This window comes from Heptranchias perlo, unplaced genomic scaffold (genome assembly GCF_035084215.1).
Source record: "Heptranchias perlo isolate sHepPer1 unplaced genomic scaffold, sHepPer1.hap1 HAP1_SCAFFOLD_66, whole genome shotgun sequence".
Classification (NCBI taxonomy): domain Eukaryota; kingdom Metazoa; phylum Chordata; class Chondrichthyes; order Hexanchiformes; family Hexanchidae; genus Heptranchias; species Heptranchias perlo.
The window spans coordinates 2610004-2634982 of NW_027139688.1; the positions used below are offsets into that span (position 1 = coordinate 2610004).

General features: G+C 46.2%; 1 protein-coding gene across 1 annotated transcript; it reads left to right on the forward strand.

Moving 5' to 3' along the window:
* The first annotated feature begins 830 nt into the window (after positions 1–830).
* LOC137318165 (NACHT, LRR and PYD domains-containing protein 3-like) lies at positions 831–24281 on the forward strand. The gene is made up of 8 exons (XM_067981125.1): positions 831–902; positions 2957–3128; positions 3233–3298; positions 8906–10652; positions 11299–11424; positions 11926–12012; positions 12935–13102; positions 24056–24281. Exons 1-8 carry the CDS (start codon positions 831–833, stop codon positions 24279–24281), a joined length of 2664 nt encoding a protein of 887 aa, XP_067837226.1.
* Positions 24282–24979: the final 698 nt, after the last annotated feature.

Consider the following 24979-nt stretch of genomic DNA (forward strand, 5'->3'; position numbering starts at 1 on the left):
AAGACCTTAATAATTGTACCCCTTACAATTTAATAAGGTAGAATTGTGATATCATCGAATCATACAGCACAGGAGGAGGCCATTCGGCCCATCGTGTCTGTGCCCGCTCTTTGAAAGAGTTAACTAATTAGTCCAATTCCCCTGCTCGCTCCCCATAACCCTGCAACATTTTCATTTTCAATTATTTCCTTTTGAAAGTTACAATTGAATCTGTTTCCACCGCCCTTTCAGGCAGTGAATTCCAGATCATCAAAACTCTCTGCGTAAAAACATGTTTCCTCATCTCCGCCTCTGATTCTGTTGCCGATCACGTTAAATCAGCGTCCTTTGGTTACCGATCCTCCTGCCACAGTTTCGCCTCATTTACTCTATCAATAACTATTCATAACGTAACTTCATTCCATTAATTGTATTGGATCAATCCACCGGATATTAATTGTCGATATTTACCTATTCTAATGAATGAAGTTTATTTCCGCTCAGATTCCGAGCAGATGTTTCCATTATGGCTGAGGGGTGGAAAACGGGACCAGGACAAAGTACTCCGACAGGAGGGAAAAGTGGAAAAGGGGCAATTCGAAAGGTGATCAACTATATAACTGGCAATGGTAAGGGTTGATGAGGGAATTTACAACTGGTTGCCAACCGGCTGAAACAATATTCTTGTAAATTACTTCATCATATCTTGTATGTTGCAATTTTCATTCACGTTAAATTACATTGTTTTTTTAGCTGAGGAGAAAGATGGAGTCAGACGACTTCTGGCCAGTTATAATGACACAGAGTTACAAGTCATCACCCAGTTCTACCGTCAGAGAATAGAGGAAGCGATGGTTGAACTGGTGGAGAATATCGCCCTGGCACTAATGGCAGAAAATTCACTGAGTGACGAGGAATATGGGGTATGTTGGATTACACCAGTTGCCTCATTTTGCGTCAAAGCGTTGGTCATTTAGAATCGAGAGTAAATCATAGTCGTATCGCAGTATTGTACAGCAAAGGTGGAGGCCACTCGGCCAATCGTGCCTGTGCCGGCTCTTTGAAATGTCTCTCCAATCAGTCCTATTCCCCTCACTCTTTCCCCATTGCCCTGTAAATGTTTCCTCTTCAAGGATTTACCTTTGGAAAGTTACTATTGAACCTGCTTCCACCGCCCTTTCAGGCAGTGCACTCCAAATCATCACAACTCGCTGCATTAAAAAATGTCGCCCCTGGACCTTTTGCACATTACCTTAAATCTGTGTCCTCTGGTTACCGGACTTTCTCCCACTGGAAACAGTTTCTCCTTATTTACTCCATCAAAACTTTTCACGATTTTGAATCCCTCTATTAAATCTTCTTTTAACCGACTCTGCGCTAAGGAGAACAATCCCAGTTTCCCCAAACTCTCCACATAACTGTAGTCCCTCATCCCCGGTACCATTCTAGTAAATCTCTTCTGCACCCTTTCTAAGGCCTTGGCGTCCTTCTAAAGTGTGGTGCCCAGAATTGGACACAATACTCCAGCTGGGGCCTGAACCAGGGTTTTATAAACTTTCAACATTAAAAGTAAAGTATCGATTACATCTTGAGAAGGAGGCCTCAAAGTACAGCAAAATCGGACAGGTCCGAAATTGGAAGCTCAGCCCAATGTGGGCAATTTAAACTTTGGGCGGTGGTGTGAACCGCACACTGCCCAGTCGGTCGCCATTATACACCACGCCAGGTTTTCCCCTACATTATCCCCATTATTTCATGTAGGCGCTCAGATGTTCTTCTCCCCCTCCCCTCTCCAACACTCCCACCATTTCCCAACCAAGAAAGCTGTTAGACAATCACCTACTAGGCCCTTGCTTGTGTCCATTAACCGGCGCCAAGAAATGCACAGAACCATTCTGGAGAGATTGGACAGCCAGGTCTTCCTCAGCTACTCTTGAAAACTTGCAACAATTTCTTGTTCTTGGAAGTTGCGCTGAGCCTGAGTGGAACCCTGCAGGACGCTGCAAGTGAGACACGTGTAATCGGGTGTAAAGCAAAAATACCCAGTGTTAAAAATCGAAGAAACTCGGACGCAAGTGTGTTACGCTGCAACTGAATTTCCTGACTGTTGTACGCATATCTGTCAATCCCTTTCCGTTGAACCTATCACGGCTCATTACAATAGCTCCGCCCCCAGGTTAAAGCACGGTACACTCGAATTTCCTGCAATTACACTGGCTCAAGATGGGTGTTAAATGAATCCCAGAATTTCAGGCATTGAAGGAAACAATCATCTTTCTTTATTTTATTGCTACTTTCGAGCGATGTTTTACTATTGATCCTCACTGAGGCCTGCTCTGTATTTTCTGTTTCTTTGTAATTCTAAACCTTTCCCCTAACAAGCCACTGAAGGTGATGTTATTTCAGCACAATGGTCGCGGTCTAGTACCATTACAGGTGTCAGCTGTGACTCAGTGAGTAGAACTCTTGCCTTTGAGTCTGCAGGTAGTGGGTACAAGTTCCAGTCCAGAGGGTTGAGCACAAAATCCAGGTGGACACTCACAGTGTTAGTACTGAGGGAGTACTGCACTGTCACTTGGTGTCGTTTTTTGTTGAAACGTTAAACCGAGGCTCCGTCTGCCCCTGTCTGATGGACATAAAATATCCCACGGCCATTATTTCGCAGAAGAGCAGAGGGAGTTCTTCTCAGTGTCCTGAGCCCGATATTTATCCCTCAACCAACATCACTAAATCAGATTATCTAGTCATTATCACATTGCTTTTTGTGGGATCTTGCTGTGCGCAAATTGGCTGTCGCCTTTTATACATTACAACAGTGACTACACTTCAAAAGTACTTAATTGGGTGTAAAATGCTTTGGGATATCCTGAGGTCGTGAAAGGCGCTCTATAATTGCAAAAGTCTAACTTTCCTTTTTCTTTTTATCTTTCTATCTTTCTGTCTTTCTTTCTTCCGCATTATCTCTTGGTGATTGCAGTTCATCAGTCAATCAGTGAAGCACCAACGCAGAAAGGAAGCCTCTCGATACCTTCTGGATAGAGTGACGGAAAAGAACGGCCGCGCAGAACGGACATTGTGGGAAACCTTGGTGAAAATGCAGGGAGCCAGGCCAAAGCTGAAATACATATTGAAGGAAATACAGAAGAAAGGTATTGTCCGACACAATGTCTCGAACTGGCCACCGGAAGTGGTTATTTCACTATTTGTCCCAGAGATAAAGCTCAATACTAATGAGGTGAAACGTCTTTCTCAGGTCCGAATCTGCTTCACAACGCACGCTGCAGTCAGGTGGAAGAGAAACTGTCAGGTGATCTGAAAGGTAAGTCAATGGCTCAGCTTCTGAGCCAATGCGATCATCCGATTTATACCACGAGGATCCGGCAGCTGATGAATGGTGATTTCAAACTTAAGACACTAAGCGGGTGAAATTTGATTTAGGGGGGGGCCCAAAACGGGTCCGTATCGCAACTGCCGCCGATATTGGCCCTGCACCCGATATTCACCTCCACTGAAGTATAACGAGCGTTTTATATCACCACCCAAATCGAGTTTCACCACCCCCCAACTGGTACTTAATGTCTGAAGTTTCTGATGCCCCAATGCAAATTGCCCCAGTACTGACCTGTACCAGTCAGAAAGATCACATCTCCACCCCACCCTCGGCCACGCACCCCCCCCCCCCCCCCCGAATGTACACAGGGCGTCAATAATAACTTGCAATCGTTTATTTCTTTAGTCATTCTTGAGATGTGGGCGTCGCAGGCAGTTATTGCCCACCCCTAAACTCTCTTGGATACAGCTGAGTTTCTTGCTAAGCCCACCTCAGAGGGCAGTTAAGAGTCAACCACGTTGGTGTGGGGACTGGAGGCGTAAAAAGGTACAGAACGGGTAAGGACTGGAGTCATATATCGGCCCAGAACGGGTAAGGACTGGAGACACAAATAGGCCCAATCCGGGGAAAGACTAGATTCACAAATAGGCCCAGACTGGGTGAGGACTGGAGTCACATAGATGCCCAGACCGGCTAAGGATTGGAGTCACATATAGGCCCAGAACGGGTAAGGACTGGAGTTACATATAGGCCCAAACCGGGGAAAGAATAGAGTTACATATAGGCCCAGACTGGTTAAGGTCTGGAGTGACGTATAGGCCCAGACCGGGTAAGGACTGGAGTCACATATAGGCCCATACCGGCTAAGGACTGGAATCACATAGAGGCCCAGACCGGGTAAGGACTGGAGTGACGTATAGGCCCAGACCAGGTAAGGATTGGAGTGACGTATATGCCCAGACCAGGTAAGGATTAGAGTGGCGTATAGGCCTAGACCGGGTAAGGACTGGAGTGGCGTATAGGCCTAGACCGGGTAAGGACTGGAGTCACATATAGACCCAGACCGGGTAAGGACTGGATTCACATACAGGCCCAGACTGGGTAAGGAGTGGAATCGCAGATAGGCCCAAACCGAGTGAGGAGTGGAGTCGCAGAAAGGCCCTGACTGAGTAAGGACGGCAGGTTTCCTTCCCCTGAAGGGACATCAGGGAACCAGTTGTGTTTTTATGAAAATCCAACACCTTCCCGGTCACTTTTACCGATTCCAGCTTTTTATTTCCAGCATTTTTAAAACTGATTTCCAATTCTCAAACAGCCCTGGTAGGATTTGAACTCACGTTCTCTGGATTATTAGTCCAGGCCTCTGGATTCCAGTTCAGTAACAAAACCACAAAAATTGGCATTAACTCTTTGGGAAGCGAGAGGATAATGGGCTATAGACCCTTTCCTTATCTGTGAGACTGTGCAATAAGGGTTAGTGATTGAAGCAGAGACTATATCTACATTTCAGAATAGGTTAGATCGGTGATTGAAGGAAAGGGAGGGGGTAAATCGATATGGGAACAGGACGAGCAGATGCGATTAGTTATACTGCTCCTGTGGAGGGTGAACACCAACACGGACTGTTCGGGTCCAACTGGCTGTTCCCCCATTGTAATTCTATGAAATTAAATTGAACTACCGAGAAGGTACAGCACAGAAACAGGCCATTCGGCCCAACAGGTCCGTGCTGGTGTTTGTATTCCACAAGACCCTCCTCCCACCATTCCTCATCCTACCCCATCAACGTATCCTTTTATTCCTTTCTCCCTCGTGTGTTTATCCCGTATTCAAATCGCGTCCCCTGTTGGTGGGCTCTCAGCCCGTGGTTTCCCTTCCAATAATTCACTTGGCTGTCCCAAATGGGTATAACAAGGATTTATTATAACATCAGCGGAATCATCAATGTACACAGTATTTCAGCGGCAATAACACAATACAAGGTTGGCATTACCCGGTTTCAAGTCTTCTGGTCAACAGCGTAAAACGGGAGATCTCGTTCCGAGCTTTGTTTAGATCCTTTGCGTTTTTTGATTCACACCTTTCGTTATATTTTTGTTGGATCCGCCCACTCTTTCTTTAGCTGAAACTCATCTAAAAGGCACAGCCTGAGTGTCTTTTCCGATTTGTCTTTAAACAGCTTGTTTATTACAAAGATTGCTGGGTCCTTGTTCGCCTCAATTAGGTGTAAATGTCCTCCCATACACTGGATTGATCTTTGTTTGTTGCTTATCAGGTAACAAGTTCGAAGACCCTTAAAGTAATTCAACAGTCAACAGGATTATCTTTATTTCCTTTGTTTGACAAGACAGAGCTGGTCAAAACTTCTAATCTTATGCTTCCCCGGGAAAACATGTGGTCTCAGGTGACACCGTTTACATGTACACAGCAGAACTTCAATGGCTTGGCTGGGACATGTTTTGACAATTTCATTATACAGGACATACGTTGTTGACAATTGCTTAGTTACAGGCTGGCCATCTCAATGAATGACATCTGTTCTTTGATTAATAGAGATCTCTTATCAGCAGAACAGGCAGTTCTTGTGTTTTTTGATATTCTAGTCTTCTATTTGACCCTTTTGTGCGCAGGGTACTTTTTAAAATAATCTAGCAATTTTTGTTCCGACACAGTATTATTTTACACCAGCTTCCCCTTAAATGCATCTACGCTATTCTCCCCAACTACTTCCTATGTTAGCGAGTTCCACATTCTCACCATTCCCTGTGTAACGAAGTTTCTCCTGAATTCCCTGCTGGATTTAATGGTGACTGTCTCAAGTTTATGATTCCTAGTTCAGGTCTCCCCGCAAGTGGAAATATCTTCTCTGCATGTACTCTATCAAATCATTTCATAATCTTCAAGATGTCTATCTGGTCAGCCTTCTCTTTTCTATAGGAAGGCGCCGCAGCCTGTTCAATCTTTCCTGACATATATAACCTGATATCATTCCAGTAAATCTTCTTTGCACTTGCTCCAGTGCCTCTCTATCCTTTTTATAACATGGAGACCAGAACTGTTCACAGTGCTCTTAGGGTGTTCTAACCAAGGTTCGATATAAGGTTAACATAACTTCGCTGCTTTTCAATTCTCTCCCTCTAGAAATGAACCCGTGCTTTGTTTATTAACTTGCGTCGCTTCTTTTAGTGATTTGTGCATCTGTACCCCAGATCCCTCTAACCCCTTACCCCATTTAGACTCTTATTTTCCAATGTGGCATCCTTATTCTTCCAACCAAAATGTACCACCTCACACATATCTGTATTGAAATTATTTTGCCAATTACACGCACATTCTGCATGTTTATTAATGTTGCAGTCCTCCTCTGTATTAACTATAACCCCCAATTTGGTGATGTCTGCAAATTTTGTTATTGTACTTCCCGATTCCTAAGTCCACATCGCTTATGTAAATGGTGAACAACAGTGGTCTCAGCACCGATCTTTGTGGAACACCACTTCCCACCTTTTGCCAGTCTGAGTAACTACATTTAATCCCGACTCTCTTTTCTGTTTTGTAGCCAACTTGCTATCCATTCTGCTACTTGTCCACTGAGTCCACATGCTCTGACCTTAGTCAGATGTCTACTATGCGATAGCTTATCGAAGGCTTTTGAAAATCCAAACATATGCTATGTACTGCATTACCATTGTCTACACCTTCTGTTACTTCTTCAAAGAATTCAAAGGTTGACAAAGCATGACCTTCCCTTTTGAATTCCGTGCTGACTACTCTTTATTATATTTTTGGTTTCTACGTGTTTTCTATTACATCTTTGTGTAAGGATTCCATTACCTTTCCTGCCATCGACATTAAGCTAATTGGTCCAAAGATCCGTGGACTGGTTCTATCTCCGTTATTAAATACAGGAGTCACATTAACTGTCCGCCAGTCCTCTGGCACTAGTCCCCTTTCTAATATATTTTATATATATATGCCGTGCAGCAGAGACAGGGAGATAGACAGGAAGAAAGAGAGACGGGGAGAGAGAGAGAGACAGGGACAGAGACAGAGAGACTGAGGGACAGATAGGAAGAGACAGAGACTGATAGAGAAGGAGAGAGAGACTCGAAGAGGGAAAGACAGAGAGTTAGAGATAAGAAGAGAGAGATTCAGAGAGGGAGGGAGAGAGACAAAGAGAGAGAGCAGAGAGAGAGAAACACACAGACACAGAAAGAGAGAGGGAGAGAGAGAGGGACACATAGAGAGAGACAGAGAGAGAGAGACAGAGAGGAAGCGACAGACAGAGAGAGAGAGAGGGAGAGACAGAGGGGTAGAGAGCAAAAGAGACAGAGAGAGACAGACAGAGAGACAGAGAGAGAGGGGGGGGCAGAGAGAGACAGAGTGAGACAGGCAGAGAGGGAGGGAGAGAGAGATACAGAGTGAGACAGAGAGGGAGAGAGGGAAACAAAGCGAGAGAGAGAGCGACAGAGAGCGACATATATATAGAGAGAGCCAGAGATATAGATAATCAGAAAGAGAGAGACAAACAGATAAAAAGTTCCATCCTGCTCCACTCTGTTTATCCCATCGTTCGACACTCCCAAAGGCTTGAAGTCTCCTCTTGAAATGGTGGCCTATAAACTCTTCGAGCCTTAGTCTGAAATTCTGCCATCTTTGTTCTAGCTGAGCTGGTAACGAATGTCTTTACGACCTTGGCTAAAATAATGGGGAGAGAAACCTCATTCGAATCCAGTACACAATGGTGCTAAATTTCCCGATACAACACTGCAGTCTCAGACACAATGTAAGGAAACTGATTGAGGTACGAGCAGGTTGCGAGCGGCCAGGAAGCAGATTCCAGGGTAATTCTCGGCCTTTTGAATGTTAAAACGAGCGTTTCACTGCGATATGTAACTTTGCGAATGGCAGAAATAGAAGTTTCCTCTTGCAAGCTGGAAAAGGAACAGTGTATGAAACTAGAAATTACTGTTCATCATATTGGGGTAGCAAGTCTGAACGGACCTGTACGATACCCTTAAGATCCCTCACCGCCAACATTAAATGTTGGTACCCGAATAAGGCAGAAGGTCATTTCTAGTCTCTGGCAGGGGAGGGGTAAATTTTTTTAGGGCAAGATGGGCGCTAGCGAATCACCAATCCGTTTTAAACTCCGCCCAATTTCTTTCCATTGGGTGTCATTTTAACTTTTGCCGACGATGCAAATTAGGTGATATCGAATTAGCCGCCTGTTGTACACTCCGCCCGATTTTCCTCTCCACTGGAGGCAATGGATGGGAAAATCGGTCCACTTGTAGAACGGGCGACCAATTCGACATCGGCCATTTTACATCATTGCCCAGAGTTAAAATCGCACCCAATGCTAAAGTAAATAGGTGTGGGGTGGAAACTCATCTCGGGAGCTGGTGCAAAACAGGCGGTATTTCATCCACCGTCCGTTATATGTCTCGCCCAATATTGCAGTTCATGGTATTGAATATCAGGCAGGACGTATAACGGACCGTCAATCCGATCGAGATATGTTTCCACCCCGTGGAGCGGCCTGACATGACACGGAGATCGACACTAATGGCGTTGTTAATGTTGCCCCGAAAGATATCCAGAAGCAGCACAAGGAACATCTCTGCTCCCAAAACGAGAGGGTGGCCAAAGGCGCCATCCGAGGAAGGGACAAGGCAAAGAGTTTCTCCGGCACCAATCGCTACACCGAACTGGTAGTTATTTCTTCTCTCCGGGAGCGGAGACTAGTGGAGCACGAGCTGCTGGCCAGAGGCAGGGACCACGAGGAGTGGCAGCAGAAGCATGTGGTCAGTGAACTGGAGAAGATCCGCATCCATCAACTGTTCAGGAGTAGCTTCGGCCACAGCAGCCTGTCTGGGACCTCAGTGGTCAGTGGGGTGGCCGGGATCGGTAAGACCACCATGGTCCAGAAGATGGTCCATGAATGGGCCTTGGGGAACATCTATCCTCAGTTCCAATTCGTCTTTCATTTCAAATTCAGAGACCTCAACGCCGTAAAGGAGAGCACGTCCCTGAAAGACATGGTGTTAGAGTCCTACCCTTATTTGGAAAAGATACTTGGAGAGATATGGATGAGGCCGGAATATCTGCTCTTTGTGTTCGATGGGTTGGATGAGTTCCAGTACAGGATTGATTTCACCGGCCGTGGGGCAAGTCAAGTCTCTGGGCACGGCTGTACAGGGCCCGAAAGCAGATGTGAAGTGTCCGAGATTGTCCGCTGCCTGGTGCAGGAACGGCTGCTGAAAGGGTGTTCCGTGCTGCTCACAAGCCGACCAACCGCCCTTGACTCTTTGGAACAGGCCAACATCAACCTCTGGGCCGAGATTCTGGGCTTCCTCGCCGCCGAACGGAAGGATTATTTCAGACGCTTCTTCGGGGACGAGAAACTGTCCGCCGACGTCTTCAAACACGTTGAGGAGAACGAGATCCTGTACACCATGTGCTACAACCCTTCCTACTGCTGGATCACGTGCTCCACCTTAGGCCCGCTCTTCACTCAACCGGAGGGGAAACGACCGCTCCCCAAAACAATCACGCAACTCTTCTCCAACTACGTTTGTAACCTCTTGAGGAACCACTGTCGGGATTTTGAAGACCAGCGGGCCATGTTGCTCCGAGCCGGGGAGATGGCCTACCAGGGAGTTTCCGAGAGGGTCATCGTCTTCAACGAAGATCACTTCCGCCAACACCAGCTGGAGCCCTCTAAGTTCATTTCCGGCTTCATGATGGAGATCCTGGAGAGGGACGAGGAGGCGAGGAATGTTGTCTATACGTTTCTCCATCTCACTATCCAAGAGTTCTTTGCCGCCCTGGCTCAGTACCTGACCCCGAAGCGCCAGAACGTGTTCGAACTCCTTAACTGGGCGTTCAGGAAGGACGACGGCCGCTTTGAGATCTTTCTCCGCTTCGTGGTGGGCCTCTCGTCGCCCGCCTCCGCCGAGCAGCTGGAGGAGATCCTGGGCCCGTTGAACCACCATACCATCTGCCAGGCCGTCGACTGGCTGAAGATCAACGTTCAGGCTGAGATCAAGAGGACAGACAGGAACGCGGGCAAGAGACAGCTCCTCAATCTGTTCCACTACCTGTGCGAGTCTCAGAACAGTGCGCTGGCCCAGCGGACAGTCGGGGCGGTGGAAAGGCTGAACTTCGGGGATTCCAACCCGCGGCTCGCGCTGAGGCTGAGCCCCCTCGACTGCGCCGTGCTCTCCCACGTTGTTCGACTGTGCGAAACTCTGGAGGAGCTGAATTTGGAGAAATGCTACATCCAGGAGGAAGGGGTCAAGCGACTGGTCCCCGCGATGCACAAATGCAAAGTTCTGAGGTATTTATTAACGGGAGAGGGAGGGCTGAAATTGGAAACGAGTAGGGACACAAAAACGGGACAGTGTCCCAGTGTCGCCTGTTATATGTCCCGGCTGTAATTCACTTAAATAAACTTCAATACGTGCCTTCCTCCAGTTGGGCCCACCGTTCTTCCACTACACATTCCAGGGCCACAAGAGCCTTCTCCTCCTTTCCAGATTTTTGTTGCTTCCCACCTTCTCTGCTATTCTGCTGCAACCAATTCCACCTCCTCTGGACCTGTCTTTTGTTTCAATACTTGTCCGCCCCCTTTTGCCTTGCAACATCATCCACTTTTGCCATTGAATCACTTCTGTGTTCCACCCCATCACAGACCTCTCCCTTTTGTTCTCCCCCCCCCCCCTTTTCCCTGCCTCTTAATCTGGTTAAAAGCTGTTCATCTCTTAAAAGGTACACTGTTTTTTCTCCGTATATAGTTACGCCAAGCCTTTTTCAAGCACTGGTTCGGCCCCAACTGTCGTATTGTGGCCAATTCTCGGTACTGCACTTTTGGAAGGATGTGAAGGCCTCGGAGAGGATGCAGAGGGGATTTATCAGAATGGTAACAGGGTTGAGGGATTTCAGTTTCGTGGAGAGATTGAGGAAACTGGGGTTGTTCTCCTTAGAGCAGAGAAGGTTAATGGGAGATTTGATAGAAGTGATCAAACTCATGAAGGGTTTGTTGGAGTAAAAATAAGTAGAAACTGTTTCCAGCGGCAGAAGGGTCGTGAACCAGGGGACATGGATTTAAGGTAAGTGGGAAAAGAGCCAGAGGGGAGAAGAGGAGATTTTTTTTGCGCATTCCATTCGGCCCATCGTGCCTGTGCCGGATCTTTGACAGAACTTTCCAATTAGTCCCACACTCCCCCTTTCCTGCAAATTTTTCCCTTCCAGTATTTCTCCAATTCCCCCTTTGAAGTTTATTATTGAATTTGTTTCCACCTCCCTTTAGGCTGTGAATCACAGATCATCACAACTCGCTGCGTAAAAAGAATTCTCCTCATCTCCCCCTCTGGTTCATTTGCCAATTACCGTAAATCCGTGTCCTCTGGTTACTGACCCTCCTGCCACTGGAAACAGTTTCTCCCTATCTCCTCTATCAAAACCCTTCATGATTTTGAACACCTCTTCAAATCTGCTCTTAACCTTCTCTGCTCTAAGGAGAAACTTTCCTGTAAACTGCAAGAGATTTAGATCAGAAGCGAGATTTGTTTTTTTACCTTATCCGTGACACTTTTTCTCTTTGTGTCCAGGCTGAATCACAATAATATCGGAGACGCAGGAGTCAAACTATTATCTCTGGCATTGAGGCACCCGGACTGTAAAACGGAGAGGCTGGAGTAAGTGATGCTCCAGATGTTAATCTAACCCGCCCGGGTCGGGGCAAGTCGGGTCCTGTTTTACACCCCGCCTGATTTTACCGTTGATCAATAGAGTAAAATCAAGCTGGGTGTAAATAGAGGGCTTGACCCAAACTCACTGCTTTAGTTGTAATCACTCATTGTTCTTTAAATATATTGCAAGATCTTACTGCCTTTTCGAGCTTTACTTAATTCCGATATCAATTATTAATCACAGGTGTCGGCAGTGGCTCAGTCGGTAGCGCTCTTGTCTCTCAGTCAGTAGCTTCTGGATAGAAGTCCCACTCCAGACACTTCAGCAGATAATCCAGGCCGACACTCCCTGGTTCCAGTACTGAGGGATCGCTGCACTGCCGGAGGTTCAGTACTGAGGCAGCGCTGCATTGTAGGAGGGTCAGTACTGAGGGAGTGCTGCACTGTCGGAGGTTCAGTGCTGAGGGAGCGCTGCACTGTCGGAGGGGTAGTACTGAGGGAGCGCTGCACTGCCGAAGGGTCAGTACTGAGGCAGCGCTGCATTGTCGGAGGGTCTGTACTGAGAGATTGCTGCACTGTCAAAGGTGCCGTCCTTCAGATAAGACTTTAAACCGAGGCCCCGTCTGCCCCGCTCAGGTGGATGTAAAATATCCAACGGTCACTATTTGGAAGAAGAGCAGGGGGGAGTTCTCCCCCGGTGTTCTGCCCAATATTTATTCATCAACCAACATCACTAAAAACAGATGATCTGATCATTTATCACATTCCTGTTTGAGGGATCTTGCTATGCTTAAATTGGCTGCCTTGTTTCCGACATTGCAACAGGGACTACACTCCACATGAGCACTTCATTGGCTGTGAAGCTTTTTGGGATGTCCTGAGGTGGTGAAAGGCCCTATATATAAATGTCAGTCCTTTCGTTCTTTAGATTGCAGGATAACAATCTGACAGCTGCTGGCATTGAGGATCTCAAGACGGCTTTCAGTATGAACCATTCCGTGACGATGCTGTACCTGGATGGAAACCAATTCACGGACCAATGTGTTCCCGATCTGCGAAACCTCATCCTCAGCTGTAAAAACTTGGAGCTGATTCAGTGAGTCCGAGTGTTAATGATTTTTATTAAATAAGCCCATCCTTTTATGGACAATGCATTTTTTTATAGAATCATAGGTCCCGGTTTTAAAGTGGGGGCGGGGTGAGTGAAGTGAGCCCCGACGGGAGTCTTGGAACCTAAAGACTCGGACCATCCTTAGAAATGATAAATTGGCCTTCGAATGACTGCTGCCCAGATTTAACAGAATGTTACCAGAACTCCAATGGTTAGATTATGAGGAGAGATTACATAAACTAGGATTGCATTCCCTGGAATATAAGGGGTTAAGGGGATGATTTCATTGAGGTTTTTAGGATTTTCAACAGAATTGATAGGGTAGTCAGAGAAAAAACTTCTTCCACTGGTGGGGAAGTCAAGGACAAGGGGATATAAACCTTCAAATCAGAGCCAGGCCATTCAGGAGAGAAGTTAGGAAACACTTTTCCACACAAATGGTGGTCGAAGTGTGGAACTCTCTCCCGCGAAAACAATAGATGCAGGCACTTTAAAATCATTTTAAATCTGAGATCGATAGATTTTTGCTCGCCCAAGGGTATTACTGGACGTGGAGCCGATGCGGGAGGGTGGAGTTTGGAGACAGATCAACCATGATCTCAATGAATGGCGGAACAGGTTCAAGAGGCTGAATGGCCTCCTCCTGTTCCCATGTGCCGATCGTACTATCATAGTATTATAGAATCATACAGCACAGAATGAGGCCATTCGGCCCATCGTGCCTGTGCCGGCTCTTTGAAAGAGTTATCCAATCAGTCCCACTCCCCAGATCCCTGTAATGTTTTTCCCTTCAAGTATTTATCCAATTCCCTTTTAAAAGTAATTATTGAATCTCCATCCGCCAGCCTTTCAGGCCGTGCATTCCAGATCATTAAAACTCGCTGTGTAAAAAAAATGTTTCCTCATATCGCCTCTGGCTCTTTCGTTCTTTTGCCGTTTGGTCACTGGTCACTGACCCTCCTGCTACTGGAATCAGTTTCTCGTTATTTACTCTATCAAAACCCTTCATGATTTTGGAACCTTTATTAATTCTCCCCTTGACTTTCTGTCCTCGAAGGAGAACAATCCCAGCTTCTTTCGTCTCTCCACGTAACTCGAGTCCCTCACCCCTGGTACCGTTCTGGCAAATCTCTTCTTCACCCTCTCTAAGGCCTTGACATCCTTCGTAAAGTGTGGGGCCCAGAATTGTACACGACACTCCAGCTGAGGTCTAACCAGTGGTTTATAAAGGTTCAGGAATAATGTCCTTGTTTTTGGACTCCATGCCTCCATTAATATGAACATATGTTCCAATGTTCTTATGTTCCTTTGAAGTTAACGGCTGGGCCTTATTAGTAAAATGTTACTCGCTGACCCTGCCCTAACTTGGCCAGCTCCACTCCCTGGCCGATGGGCGGGAGCAGAAATACGGCGGCAGGAGGCCGCAGCCGGGGACCCAGTTAAGTGTTGAGGGGTGGAACGGGCTGAGGGTGGGGGTGCTGGGCGCCTATGGTCGCGATCGCCATGGGGCAAACGAGGCCCAATGATTCATTGTGTGGCCCGCAGGAGCAGTCAAGACCCTCCTGGCACAAGGAGGGCACCTGAAATTAAAATTTAATTGCTCACCTGCCTGGGTCCTCTTCTAGCCCACTGACCCCCTCCGGGCAGGTCTGGCCTGTCCGGGAATTGGTCGCTGCTCCCCAGATCAGGTCCCGGTGACCGAGCTGTCTCTTGGGTGTCCCTCACGCCTGATCGAAAGAGATGGTTAAGGTTAGGACTCTGCCCTCATTTTAACTGCCCGCCAAACTTTCGCCAGTGCCTTCCGGGCGGAAGGGGGAGTTAAAATCGTGTATCTAGAAATAAATATTGATCTCGGGCCGTATCGCTTCTACCAATCACTCTACGGTTATCAATGGACCAACTAACAGGTTTCAGATGCAATAATGCCAATTCACACCACTGCCCAATACTAATTTCCTCCCCACAGAATGACACAGCACACAATGAAGACATTCGGCCCATTGTGCCTGTGCTGGCCCTTTGAAAGTGCTCTCCGATTAGTCTTTCCCCCGCCCGCACCCCCCCCCCTCCCCAACTACCGCTCCTAGAATCACAGAATGGTTGCAGCACAGAAGTAGGCCATTCGGCCCATCGAGCCTACGCCAGATCTCTGCAAGAGCAATCCGGCTAATCCCACACTTCCGCCCTTTCTTTCTAGCCCTGCAGTATTTTCTCCTTTAGGTTCCTATCTAATTCCTTTTAGAAAGCCACGATTGTATCTGCCTCCTCTGCCCCCTCGGGCAGTGCATTCCAGATCCTAAACATTCGCTGCATAATAAAGTTTTTCCTCATATCGCCTTTGGTTCTTTTGCCAATCACCTTAAACCTGTGTCCACTGGTTCACGACTCTTCCACCAATGGGAACAGTTGTTCTTTATTTACTTTGTTTAGACCCCTCATCATTTGGAACACCTCCATCAAATCTCCTCTCAACCTTCTCTGCTCCAAGGAGAACAATCCCAGCGTTTCCAGTCTTTCCACGTAATGAGGTCGCTGATCCCTGGAACCATTCTTTCCCCATAGTCCTGCAAAGTTGTCTTTTTCAAGAATTTCCCCAATTCCCTTTTTACATTATACGGGGGACTTTTTTGTAATTTAAATATTAACGAGTGTTTCTGGCATTTTTACCTAATGGATCAGTCGCCTGTTTAATCCTTTACCTCTGTTTCAGAGTATGGAGGAATCAGTTCAGTTCAGAGGGACAGAGACAGCTCAGATCTCTGAGGGAGTGCAGGCCCGGGCTGCGAGTGTTTGTGTGATCACAGGCAGCGATTGTCCATTTGATCTGTTAAGACAGCGCGGAATGTACTTTTCCAAAGTTCATAATCAATAAAATAATAAACACCAATGATTAACCTGAATCCAAAACATCAAAGGTTTGTAGTGTGAAATAAAACTGGAAATACTTGAAGTGGTAGATGGACTCTCATTATTATTAAAGAGAAAATATGAGAGCAAATTGCAGATCGAGATCCTGGGTCAGAATTGCTTTCTTTTAAAGGAAGTAAAAAACACTTTTTTCATTCATTATCGGGATGTGGGGGTGTCGCTGGCAAGGCAGGCATTTATCGCCCATCCCTAGTTGCCCCCTGAGTAGGTGGTTGTGACGGGCCTTCTTCTTGAACCAGTTGCTGTCCATGTGGTGAAGGTTGTCCCACAGTGACTTTCGGTCGGGGAGATCCAACATTCTGACCCAGCAACGATGTACAGCACACAGAGGGTAAGAGAGAACCAACTCCCGTCTGGTACTGTACATCCCGTGTGTGTCTCACAATCAGCTCCTGTACATTTACAGGTCACACATAGCGGGTAAAAGAGAACCAACTCCCGTCTGGTTCTGTCCGTCCCTTATTTGCCTCAGTGTCAGCTCCTGTACATGTGCAGCACACACAGCGGGTAAAAGGGAACCAACTCCCGTCTGGTTCTGTAGGTCCCGTGTGTGCCTCAGTGTCAGCTCCTGTACATGTACAGCACACACAGTGGGTAAAAGAGAACGATTCGGTCCCGTCCGATACTGTACATCCCGTGTGTGTCTCAGTGTCAGCTCCTGTACATGTACAGTACACACAGTGGGTAAAAGGGAACACATCGCTTCAATTGTAATGTTCATTGTAACGGTTATTTGAGGGGTTCAGTCCCTAAACGGGCTGTGTTTGGGCAGACACTTTTTACAGTGAAGAGTTGCGTTTAGTTTATAGAGGTGGGAACAATCCGTGTCTGGGACACAATCGCCCTGTGAAATACTGAACTTTGATCACAATATGTTGCGTTTGGATTTACAGGGGACAAGGTTTAACTACACTGGGCTGGATTGTTTATTTAAAATCAATCATTGACAGAGTCCTTCGGAACAGGATGGGAGCTGCTTCTCTCTCTCTCTCTCTCTCTCTCTCTTTGTAAAGATCCTGAGGCGGTGAAACTCTCTGACAAACTGTTCAAAGAAACACACACAACAGACATGGGGAACAGACAAAAACCTGGGACTGGAAATGAGCCTCCCACCAACAGAGCAGAGAGAAGGAGGAAATCAACACACCTTCAACATCTGGATCTGCTGTGTCTTTTGAGCAGGTTCTGGTTAACTTTAGTTCATTAAATGTAACACACACACACACACATATACGCACGCACGTGCGTACACATAGACGGAGAGGGAGAGAGATTGAAGAGACAGCTGTCCCTTGTAGAACCATTGGGTTCGAATTGAGCTGAGCTGTGCTACAAATGAATATGCGATTAAAATATCGAATTCCAATCAATTTGCTCCCGAGCTCCCCCACGTGACTGTGTGGTTACATTACAATACAATTTCACATGAAGACCGAAAATGGCTTCTGAATTAACAGCAATTTATTTTTGAGTCGTAGGTGCATCTTTTCAAAAATAAAACTTAAAACTAAGAAAATCGTTTACAGCTGTTTTCATATTTGGACACTATACATGCTGCAGGGCGCGCCCTGCAAATGCTTTTAATTTCAATTAAGACATTGTCACGCTCTGAATTAGATAATTGTGGGTTCAAATCTAAGATACTTGAGCACAAAATCTAGGCTGACACTCCCAGTACAGTACTGAGGGAGTACTGCACTGCCGGAAGTGCCGTCCTTCAGGTGAGACGTAAATTGAGGCCCCGTCTGCCCTCTCAGGTGGACGTAAAAGATCCCATGGCACTATTTCGTAGAAGAGCAGGGGGAGTACGCCCCGATGTTCTGGCCCATATTACTAAAACACAGATTATCTGATCATTATCACCTTGCTGTTTGTGGGATCATGCTGTGCACAAATCCGCTGCCGCTTTTCCCACCTTACAACTGTGACGATAACCTCGAAAGTGCTTCATTGGCTGTAAAACGCTTTGGGATATCCTGAGGTGGTGAAAGGCGCTGTATAAAGTGAGTCTTTCTTTCTTTACCCTCACTCCAAGGCAAAATCAAGATAGATGTTAACCCGGGACAAAGTGACCCAAACTTTTTAGATTCGATGAAATGAATATTCAGATTTCCAGTTCAGAAGGTCACTTTATCAAGTTTCTGCTGGTTAACACGCACGTTTACCATTTCATAGTCTGTTCTCACTGCTGGTAATAAGTTCAAAAGCTGTCGGAAATTCACTCAAATTCGGGACATCTCTCTCTCTCTCTCTCTCAGTGTTTCTCTCTTACTCTCTCTCTCTCTCTGTCACTGTCATTCTCTATCTGTCTCTCTCTATCCCTCTTCCGATCCCTCTCGCTCTATCACTCTCTGTTTCTGTCTTTCTCTCTCCCTCTCTCTCTATCTATCACTCTATCTCTCTATCTCTCTCCAGGACTGTCCTGGATGTTCCAGGGATGGAGACGGGCTATTTTACCGAGGTGGAAGGAGGCGGTCTTGAAGATGGAGCGGATATGATATGTCTCTCTGTCTCTCAAACTCTGTCTCTCTGTCTCTTTTTCTCTCTCCGACTATCTCTCTGTCTCTCTCGAAATCTCTATCTCTCCGTTTGCCTAACTTTCTCCCTCTCTGTCTGTCTCTGTCTGTCTCTGTGTCTGTGTGTCTCTCTCGATCTCTCTTTCCCTGTTTCTCTCTGTCTGCCGCTCTCTGTCGCTCTCGCTCTGAATCTCTCTCTCTCTCTCTCTGTCATTCTGCCCCTCATTCCTTGTCTCTCTCTGTCTGTCTCTTTTTCTCTTTCTCTCCCTTTCTGCCTATCTCGCGCTGTCTCTCTCTCTCTTTCACTCTTACCTCTCTCTCTCCACCTCTCTCTCATAGAAACATAGATAATAGGAGCATAATTAGGCTATTCGGCCCTCCGAGCCTGCTCCACCAATCAATATGATCATGGCTGATCCCCTATATCAATACCATCTTCCCACACTCTCGCCATACCCTTTGATGCCTTCAGTGTCTTGAAATCTATCTCTGTCCTTCTTAAATATATTCAGTGGCCTCCACAGACTTCTGTGCCAGAGAATTGCACAGGTTCACCACCCTCTGAATGAAGAAATTTCTCCTCATCTCAGTCTAAATGTCCTACACCGTATCTTGAGACAGTGCCCCCTCGATCTAGACCCTCCAGCTAAGGGAAACATTCTCCCTGCATCCAGTCTGTCCAGCCCTGCAAGAATTGTATACGTTTCAATGAGATCCCCTCTCATTCTTCTAAACTCTAGTTAATACAGGCTGAGTCAACCCAATCTCTCCTCATACGACTGTCCTGCCATCCCAGGAATCAGTCTGGTGAACCTTTGCTGCACTCCCTTCATGGCAAGTACATCCTTTCTTAGGTAAGGGGACCAAAACTGCACACAATACCCAAGGTGTGGAATCACCAAGGCCCTGTGTAACTGCAGTAAGACATCCTTGCTCCTATATTCAAATCCTCTTGCAATGAAGGCCAACATACCAATTGCCTTCCGAACTGCTTGCTGCACCTGCATGATTGCGCTGAGTGACTTGTGTACAAGGACACCCAGGTCCCTTTGTACATCAACATTTCCCAATCTATCACTATTTAAATAATACTCTGCCTTTCTGTTTTTTCCTTCTGAAGTGGATAACTTCATATTTAACCACATTTTACTGCATCTGCCATGTTCTTGCCCACTCACTTAACTTGTCTAAATCACCTTGAAGCCTCTTTGCATCCTCCTCACAACTCACGATCCCACCTAGTTTTGTGTCATTAGCAAACTTGGAAATATTACATTTGGTTCCCTCATCTAAATCATTGATATATATTGTGACTAGTTGGGGCACAAACACTGATACCTGTGGCATGCCAATCGTCACCGCCTGCCACCAGCAAAAAGACCCATTTATTCCTATTCTCTGCTTCCTGTCTGTTAACCAATTTTCAATCCATGCAAGTGTATTACCCCCAACCACATGTGGTTTAATTTTGCATACTAACCTCTTATGTGCGACTTTATCAAAGGCCTTCTGAAAATCCAAATAAACCACATCCACGGCTTTTCCCTTATCTATTCTACCAGTTACACCCTCAAAACACTCCAGTAGGTTTGTCAAACACGATTGCCCTTTCTTAAATCCATGTTGACGATGTCTAATCCCGTTGATATTTTCTAAGTGTCCTGTGATCACATCCTTTATAATAGATTCTAGCATTTTCCCTATTACTGATGTTCGGCTATCCGGTCTGTAGTTCCTTGTTTTCTCTCTCCCTCCTTTTTTAAATCGTGGGGTTACATTTTCCATCCTCCAATCTGCAGGTACTGTTCCATAATCGAAAGAATTTTGGAAGATTATAAACAATGATCCACTATTTCCATGGCGATCTCTTTTAGCACTGTGGGATGCAGATTATCAGACCGTGGGGATTTATCGACTTTCAGTCCTATTAATTTCTCCAGCACTTTGTCTTTCACTGATACTAATTTCCTTTAATTCCTCCTCACTGAACCCTTTGTTCCCAAACATGTCATAGAAGCATAGAATCACAGAACATTTACGGCAAAGAAGGAGGCCATTCGGCCCATCATGTCCGCGCCGGCTGAGAAACGAGCCATCCACCCCATTCCCACTTTCTCGCATTTGGTCCGTAGCCCTGCACGTTACGGATCTTCAGTTGCACATCCAGGCATCTCTGAAATGAGTTGAGGGTTTCTGCTTCTACCACCCTCTCAGGCAATGAGTTCGAGACCCCCACCACCCTCTGGGTGAAAAAAAAATCAACCTAATTTCCGCTCTAATCCTTCTACCGATTACTTTAAATCCATGCCCCTTGGTTATTGGCCCCTCGGCGAGGGAAATAGGTCCTTCCTATCCACTCTATCTCGGCACTCATAATTTTGTACACCTCAATCAAATCACCCCATCAGCCTCCTCTGCTCCAAGGAAAAAAACCCCAGTCTATCCAATCTGTCATCATAGCTAAAATTCTCCTGTCCTGGCAGCATCCTCGTAAATCTCCTCTGCACCCTCTCTCGTGCAATTACATCCTTTCTGTAATGTGGTGACCAGAACTGTGCGCAGTACTCAAGCTGTGGCCTAACTAATGTTTTTTACAGTTCCAGCATAACATCCCAGCTTTTATATTCTATGCCTCGGCAAATAAAGGAAAATATTCCATATGCCTTCTTAACCACCTTATCTATCTGTCCTGCTGCTTTCAGGGATCTGTGGACATGCACTCCAAGGTCCCTCACTTCCTCTACACCTCTCAGTGTCGTCCCATTTATTGTGAATTCCCTTCCTTCTTTGGTCTCCCCAAATGCATTACCTCACACTTCTCCGGATTGAACTCCATTTTCCACTTTTCTGGCCATCTTACTCGTCCATTGACATCTTCCTGCAATCTACAGCGTTCCACCTCACTATCAACGACATGGCCCATGTTTGTGTCACCCGCAAATTTCTTAATCATGCCCCCTACTTTTAAGTCCAAATCGTTAATGTATACAACAGAAAGCAAAGGACCTAGTACCGAGCTCTGCGGCACCCGATTGGAAACAGCCTTCGAGTCGCAAAAATATCCGTCGATCATTACACTTTGCTTCCTGCCATTGAGCCAACTTTGGATCCAATTTGGCAAATTCCTTTGGATCCCTTGGACCTTTGCTTTTTTGACCAATTTGCCATTTGGGACCTTGTCAAAAGCATTGCTAAAATCCAAGCAGACTACATCAATAACGCTACCCTCATCGATTCTCCTTGTCACCTCCTCCAAAAATACAATCAAGTTAATTAGTCACGACCCCCTCCCCCCAACAGTTCAGTGCTGACTGTCTTTGATTAGTCCGTGCCTTTCTCAGTGACAGTTTATCCTGTCCCTCAGAATTGATTCCAATAATTTGCCAACACCGAGGTTCCGCCGACTGGCCTGTAATTACTCGTTATTTCCTTCGCTCCCTTTTTAAACAACGGTACAATGTTAGCAGTCCTCCAATCCTCCAGCATTACGCCTGTTTCCTGTGAAGTTTGAAATATGATTGTTGAAGCCGCCGCTATTTCATCCCTTGCTTCTTTTAACAACCTGGAATACATTTCATCCGAACCTGGTGATTTATCCACTCTCAAAAATACTAATCCCCTTAATACCTCCTCTCTTAAATTGTTTACCTCATCCATTATTTCTCTCCCTTAACTTCAATCCCTGCACATCCCTCTACTTTGTGAAGACAGATGAAAAATATTCTGGGAAGTTATTTGTGTCCTCTTCGGTGAAGACAGAACCAAAGTATTTGTTTAAACGGTCTTCCATTTCGTTGTTCTCCATTATAAATTCTCCCGTTTCTGACTGTAAGCGAACTACATTTGTCTTCACTAATCTTTCTCTTGTTACATACGTCCCTCTCTGACTCTCTCTCTATCCTCTCTCCAACTCTCTATATCCTGTCTCTGACTCTCTCTTTATCTTCTGTCTGACTCTCTCTCTATCCGCTCTCTGACTCTCTCTCCACTCTCTGACTCTCTCCCTATCCTCTCTCTGACTCTCTCCCTATCCTCTGTCTGACTCTCTCTCTATCCTCCCTCTGACTCTCTCTCTACCCTCTCTCTGTCTCTCCCTCTATCCTTTCTTTGACTTTCTTTCCATCCTCTCTCTGACTCTCTCTATCCTCTCTCTGTCTCTCTCTCTCCTCTCTCTGTCTCTCTCTATCCTCTCTCTGTCTCTCTATCCTCTTTCCGCCTCTCTATCCTCTCTCTGACTCCCTCTCCATCCTCTATATGACTCTCTCTCCATTCTCCCTTTTTCTCCCTATCCTCCCTCTATCTCCCTATCCTCTCTCTGACTCTCTCTCTATCCTCTCTCTGACTTTTTCTCTATCCTCTCTCTGACTCTCTTTCTATTCTCTCTCTGACTTCCACTCGATCCTCTCTCTGTCTCTCTCAATCCTCTCTATGTCTCTCTATCCTCTGTCTCTCTATCCTCTCTCTGTCTCTCTTCTCTCTCTCCCTGTCTCTCTCTCTCCCTATCTCTCTCTCTCCTTCTCTCTCTCCCTCTGATTCTCTATCCTCTCTTTGACTGCCTCTCTCTCTCTCTTCTCTCTCTCCCTCGCCGTCTCTCTCTCTCTCTCTCTGACTCTCTATCCTCTCTGTTACTCTGTCTATCATCTGTCTATCTCTCTCCAGGGAAACATACTTCTCTCTCTCTGACTCTTTCCCTCTCTCTCTATCCTCTCTCGGACTCTGTCTCTATCCTCTCTCTGACTCCCTCTCTCTATATTCTCTCTGTGACTCTCTCCATCCTGTCTCTGACTCTCTCTCTATCCCCCCTCCGACTTTATTTCTTCTCTCTGACTCTCTTTCTCTCTATCCCCTCTCTGACTCTTTCTCTTTCCTCCTTCTGACTCTCTCTCCATCCTCTCTCTGACTCTCCCTTCCTCTGTCCTTTCTCTGGCTCTCGCTCTATCCTCTTATTTCTCTCTTGATCTTCTCTCTGTCTCTCTCTCTATCCTCTCTCTGACTCCCTATCCTCTCACTGACGCCCTCTCCATCCTCTATCTGGCTCTCTCTCTATTCTCCCTCTGTCTCCCTATCCTCCCTCTGTCTCCCTATCCTCTCTCTGACTCTCTCGTTAATCTCTCTCTGACTCCCTCTCGATCCTCTCTCTATCTCCCTCTCTCTCTATCCCCACTCTCTCTCTGTGTCTCTATCTCTCCCTGTCTCTCTCATTCTCTCTCTCTCTCTGCCTCTCTATCCTCCCACTGACTCTATATCCTACCTCTCACTCTCTCTCTCTCTTTCTCTCTCTCTCTCTGTCTCTCCGTTTCTTTCCCTTTGACTCTCTATCCTCTCTGTGACTCTCTCTATCCTCTCTCTCTCTCTCCAGGGCTGTCCCGGAAACTCCAGGAATTAAATATTAATCTCCTGGACACGGTTGCGAGCAAAAATTCAAGAGAAAAATTATAGTAATTTGTAAAAAATGTGCTTTAAAAAAATTACTTTGAACACATTTGTTCATTAGTGTTAAAAATAGTGCAGAACAAAGACTATTTGACCCGGTGTTGGGTGAAGGGGACTTGGTGCGAGTTTCAGATAAGCTGGAGTTTACAGAGGGTGGAAGATTGGAGGCCGGCCTGGAGAGCATTGGAATAGTGGAGCCTGGAGGTGAAAAAGGCATGATGAGGGTTTCAGCAGCAGATGAGCTGAGGCAGGGGAGAAGACGGGCGCTGTTACTGAGGTGGAAATAGGCGGCCGTGGTAATGGAGAGGATATGCTATGTCTCTATGTCTCTCTGATTCTGTCTTTCTGTCTCTGTTTCAGTACAGTACAGAGGGAGTGCTGCACTCTCCAAAACAAACCTTATCCTCACTCTTAAGCCCTTTTCTCAATCTTTTCCTTCTCCTCAATCTGACACCTTCTCCTCAATCTGACCCTTTCTCCAGAACCTGATCAGTTCTCATCAAGCTGGCCCTTTCTCCTAAACCTGATGCCCCTCTCCTCAACCCTCTGTATGTTCCTTCTTTGCAATCTGACCGCCTCTCCTCAATCAAATCCCTTCTCCCCAATCTGACCCTTTCTCCTAAATCTGCCCCTCCCCCAATATGACCATTCACTTCAATCTGACCCCTACTTCCCAATCGGAAACTAACAGGCTATGGATCAATTTCAATTTCAGAACTGAGATCGATCGATTTTTTTTTGGGGTAAGGGACATGGAGCAAAGGCGGGTAAATGGAATTAAGGTACGGATCAACCACGATAGAATTGAATGACAGAATATGCTCGAGGGGCTGAATGGCCCACTCCTGTTCCCTCGGTTCATCACCTGCCTTTTCGATTCAAAGGTTAACTGCCCTACGAACAGTTTTTAGATGCTCTGTTTTAATCTCCAGAAGAGTTAATCAATAATCACCGATACAATAGGAAATGCAGAGAATGAAATCTG

Coding starts and splice junctions, on each gene's coding strand:
- LOC137318165 (XM_067981125.1), top strand. CDS start 831: ATGGTTGAACTGGTGGAGAATATCGCCCTGGCACTAATGGCAGAAAAT. Junction 3,299..8,905: donor ACTGTCAGGTGATCTGAAAG/GTAAGTCAATGG, acceptor TTGCCCCGAAAG/ATATCCAGAAGCAGCACAAG. Junction 11,425..11,925: donor CCAGGGGACATGGATTTAAG/GTAAGTGGGAAA, acceptor CTTTGTGTCCAG/GCTGAATCACAATAATATCG.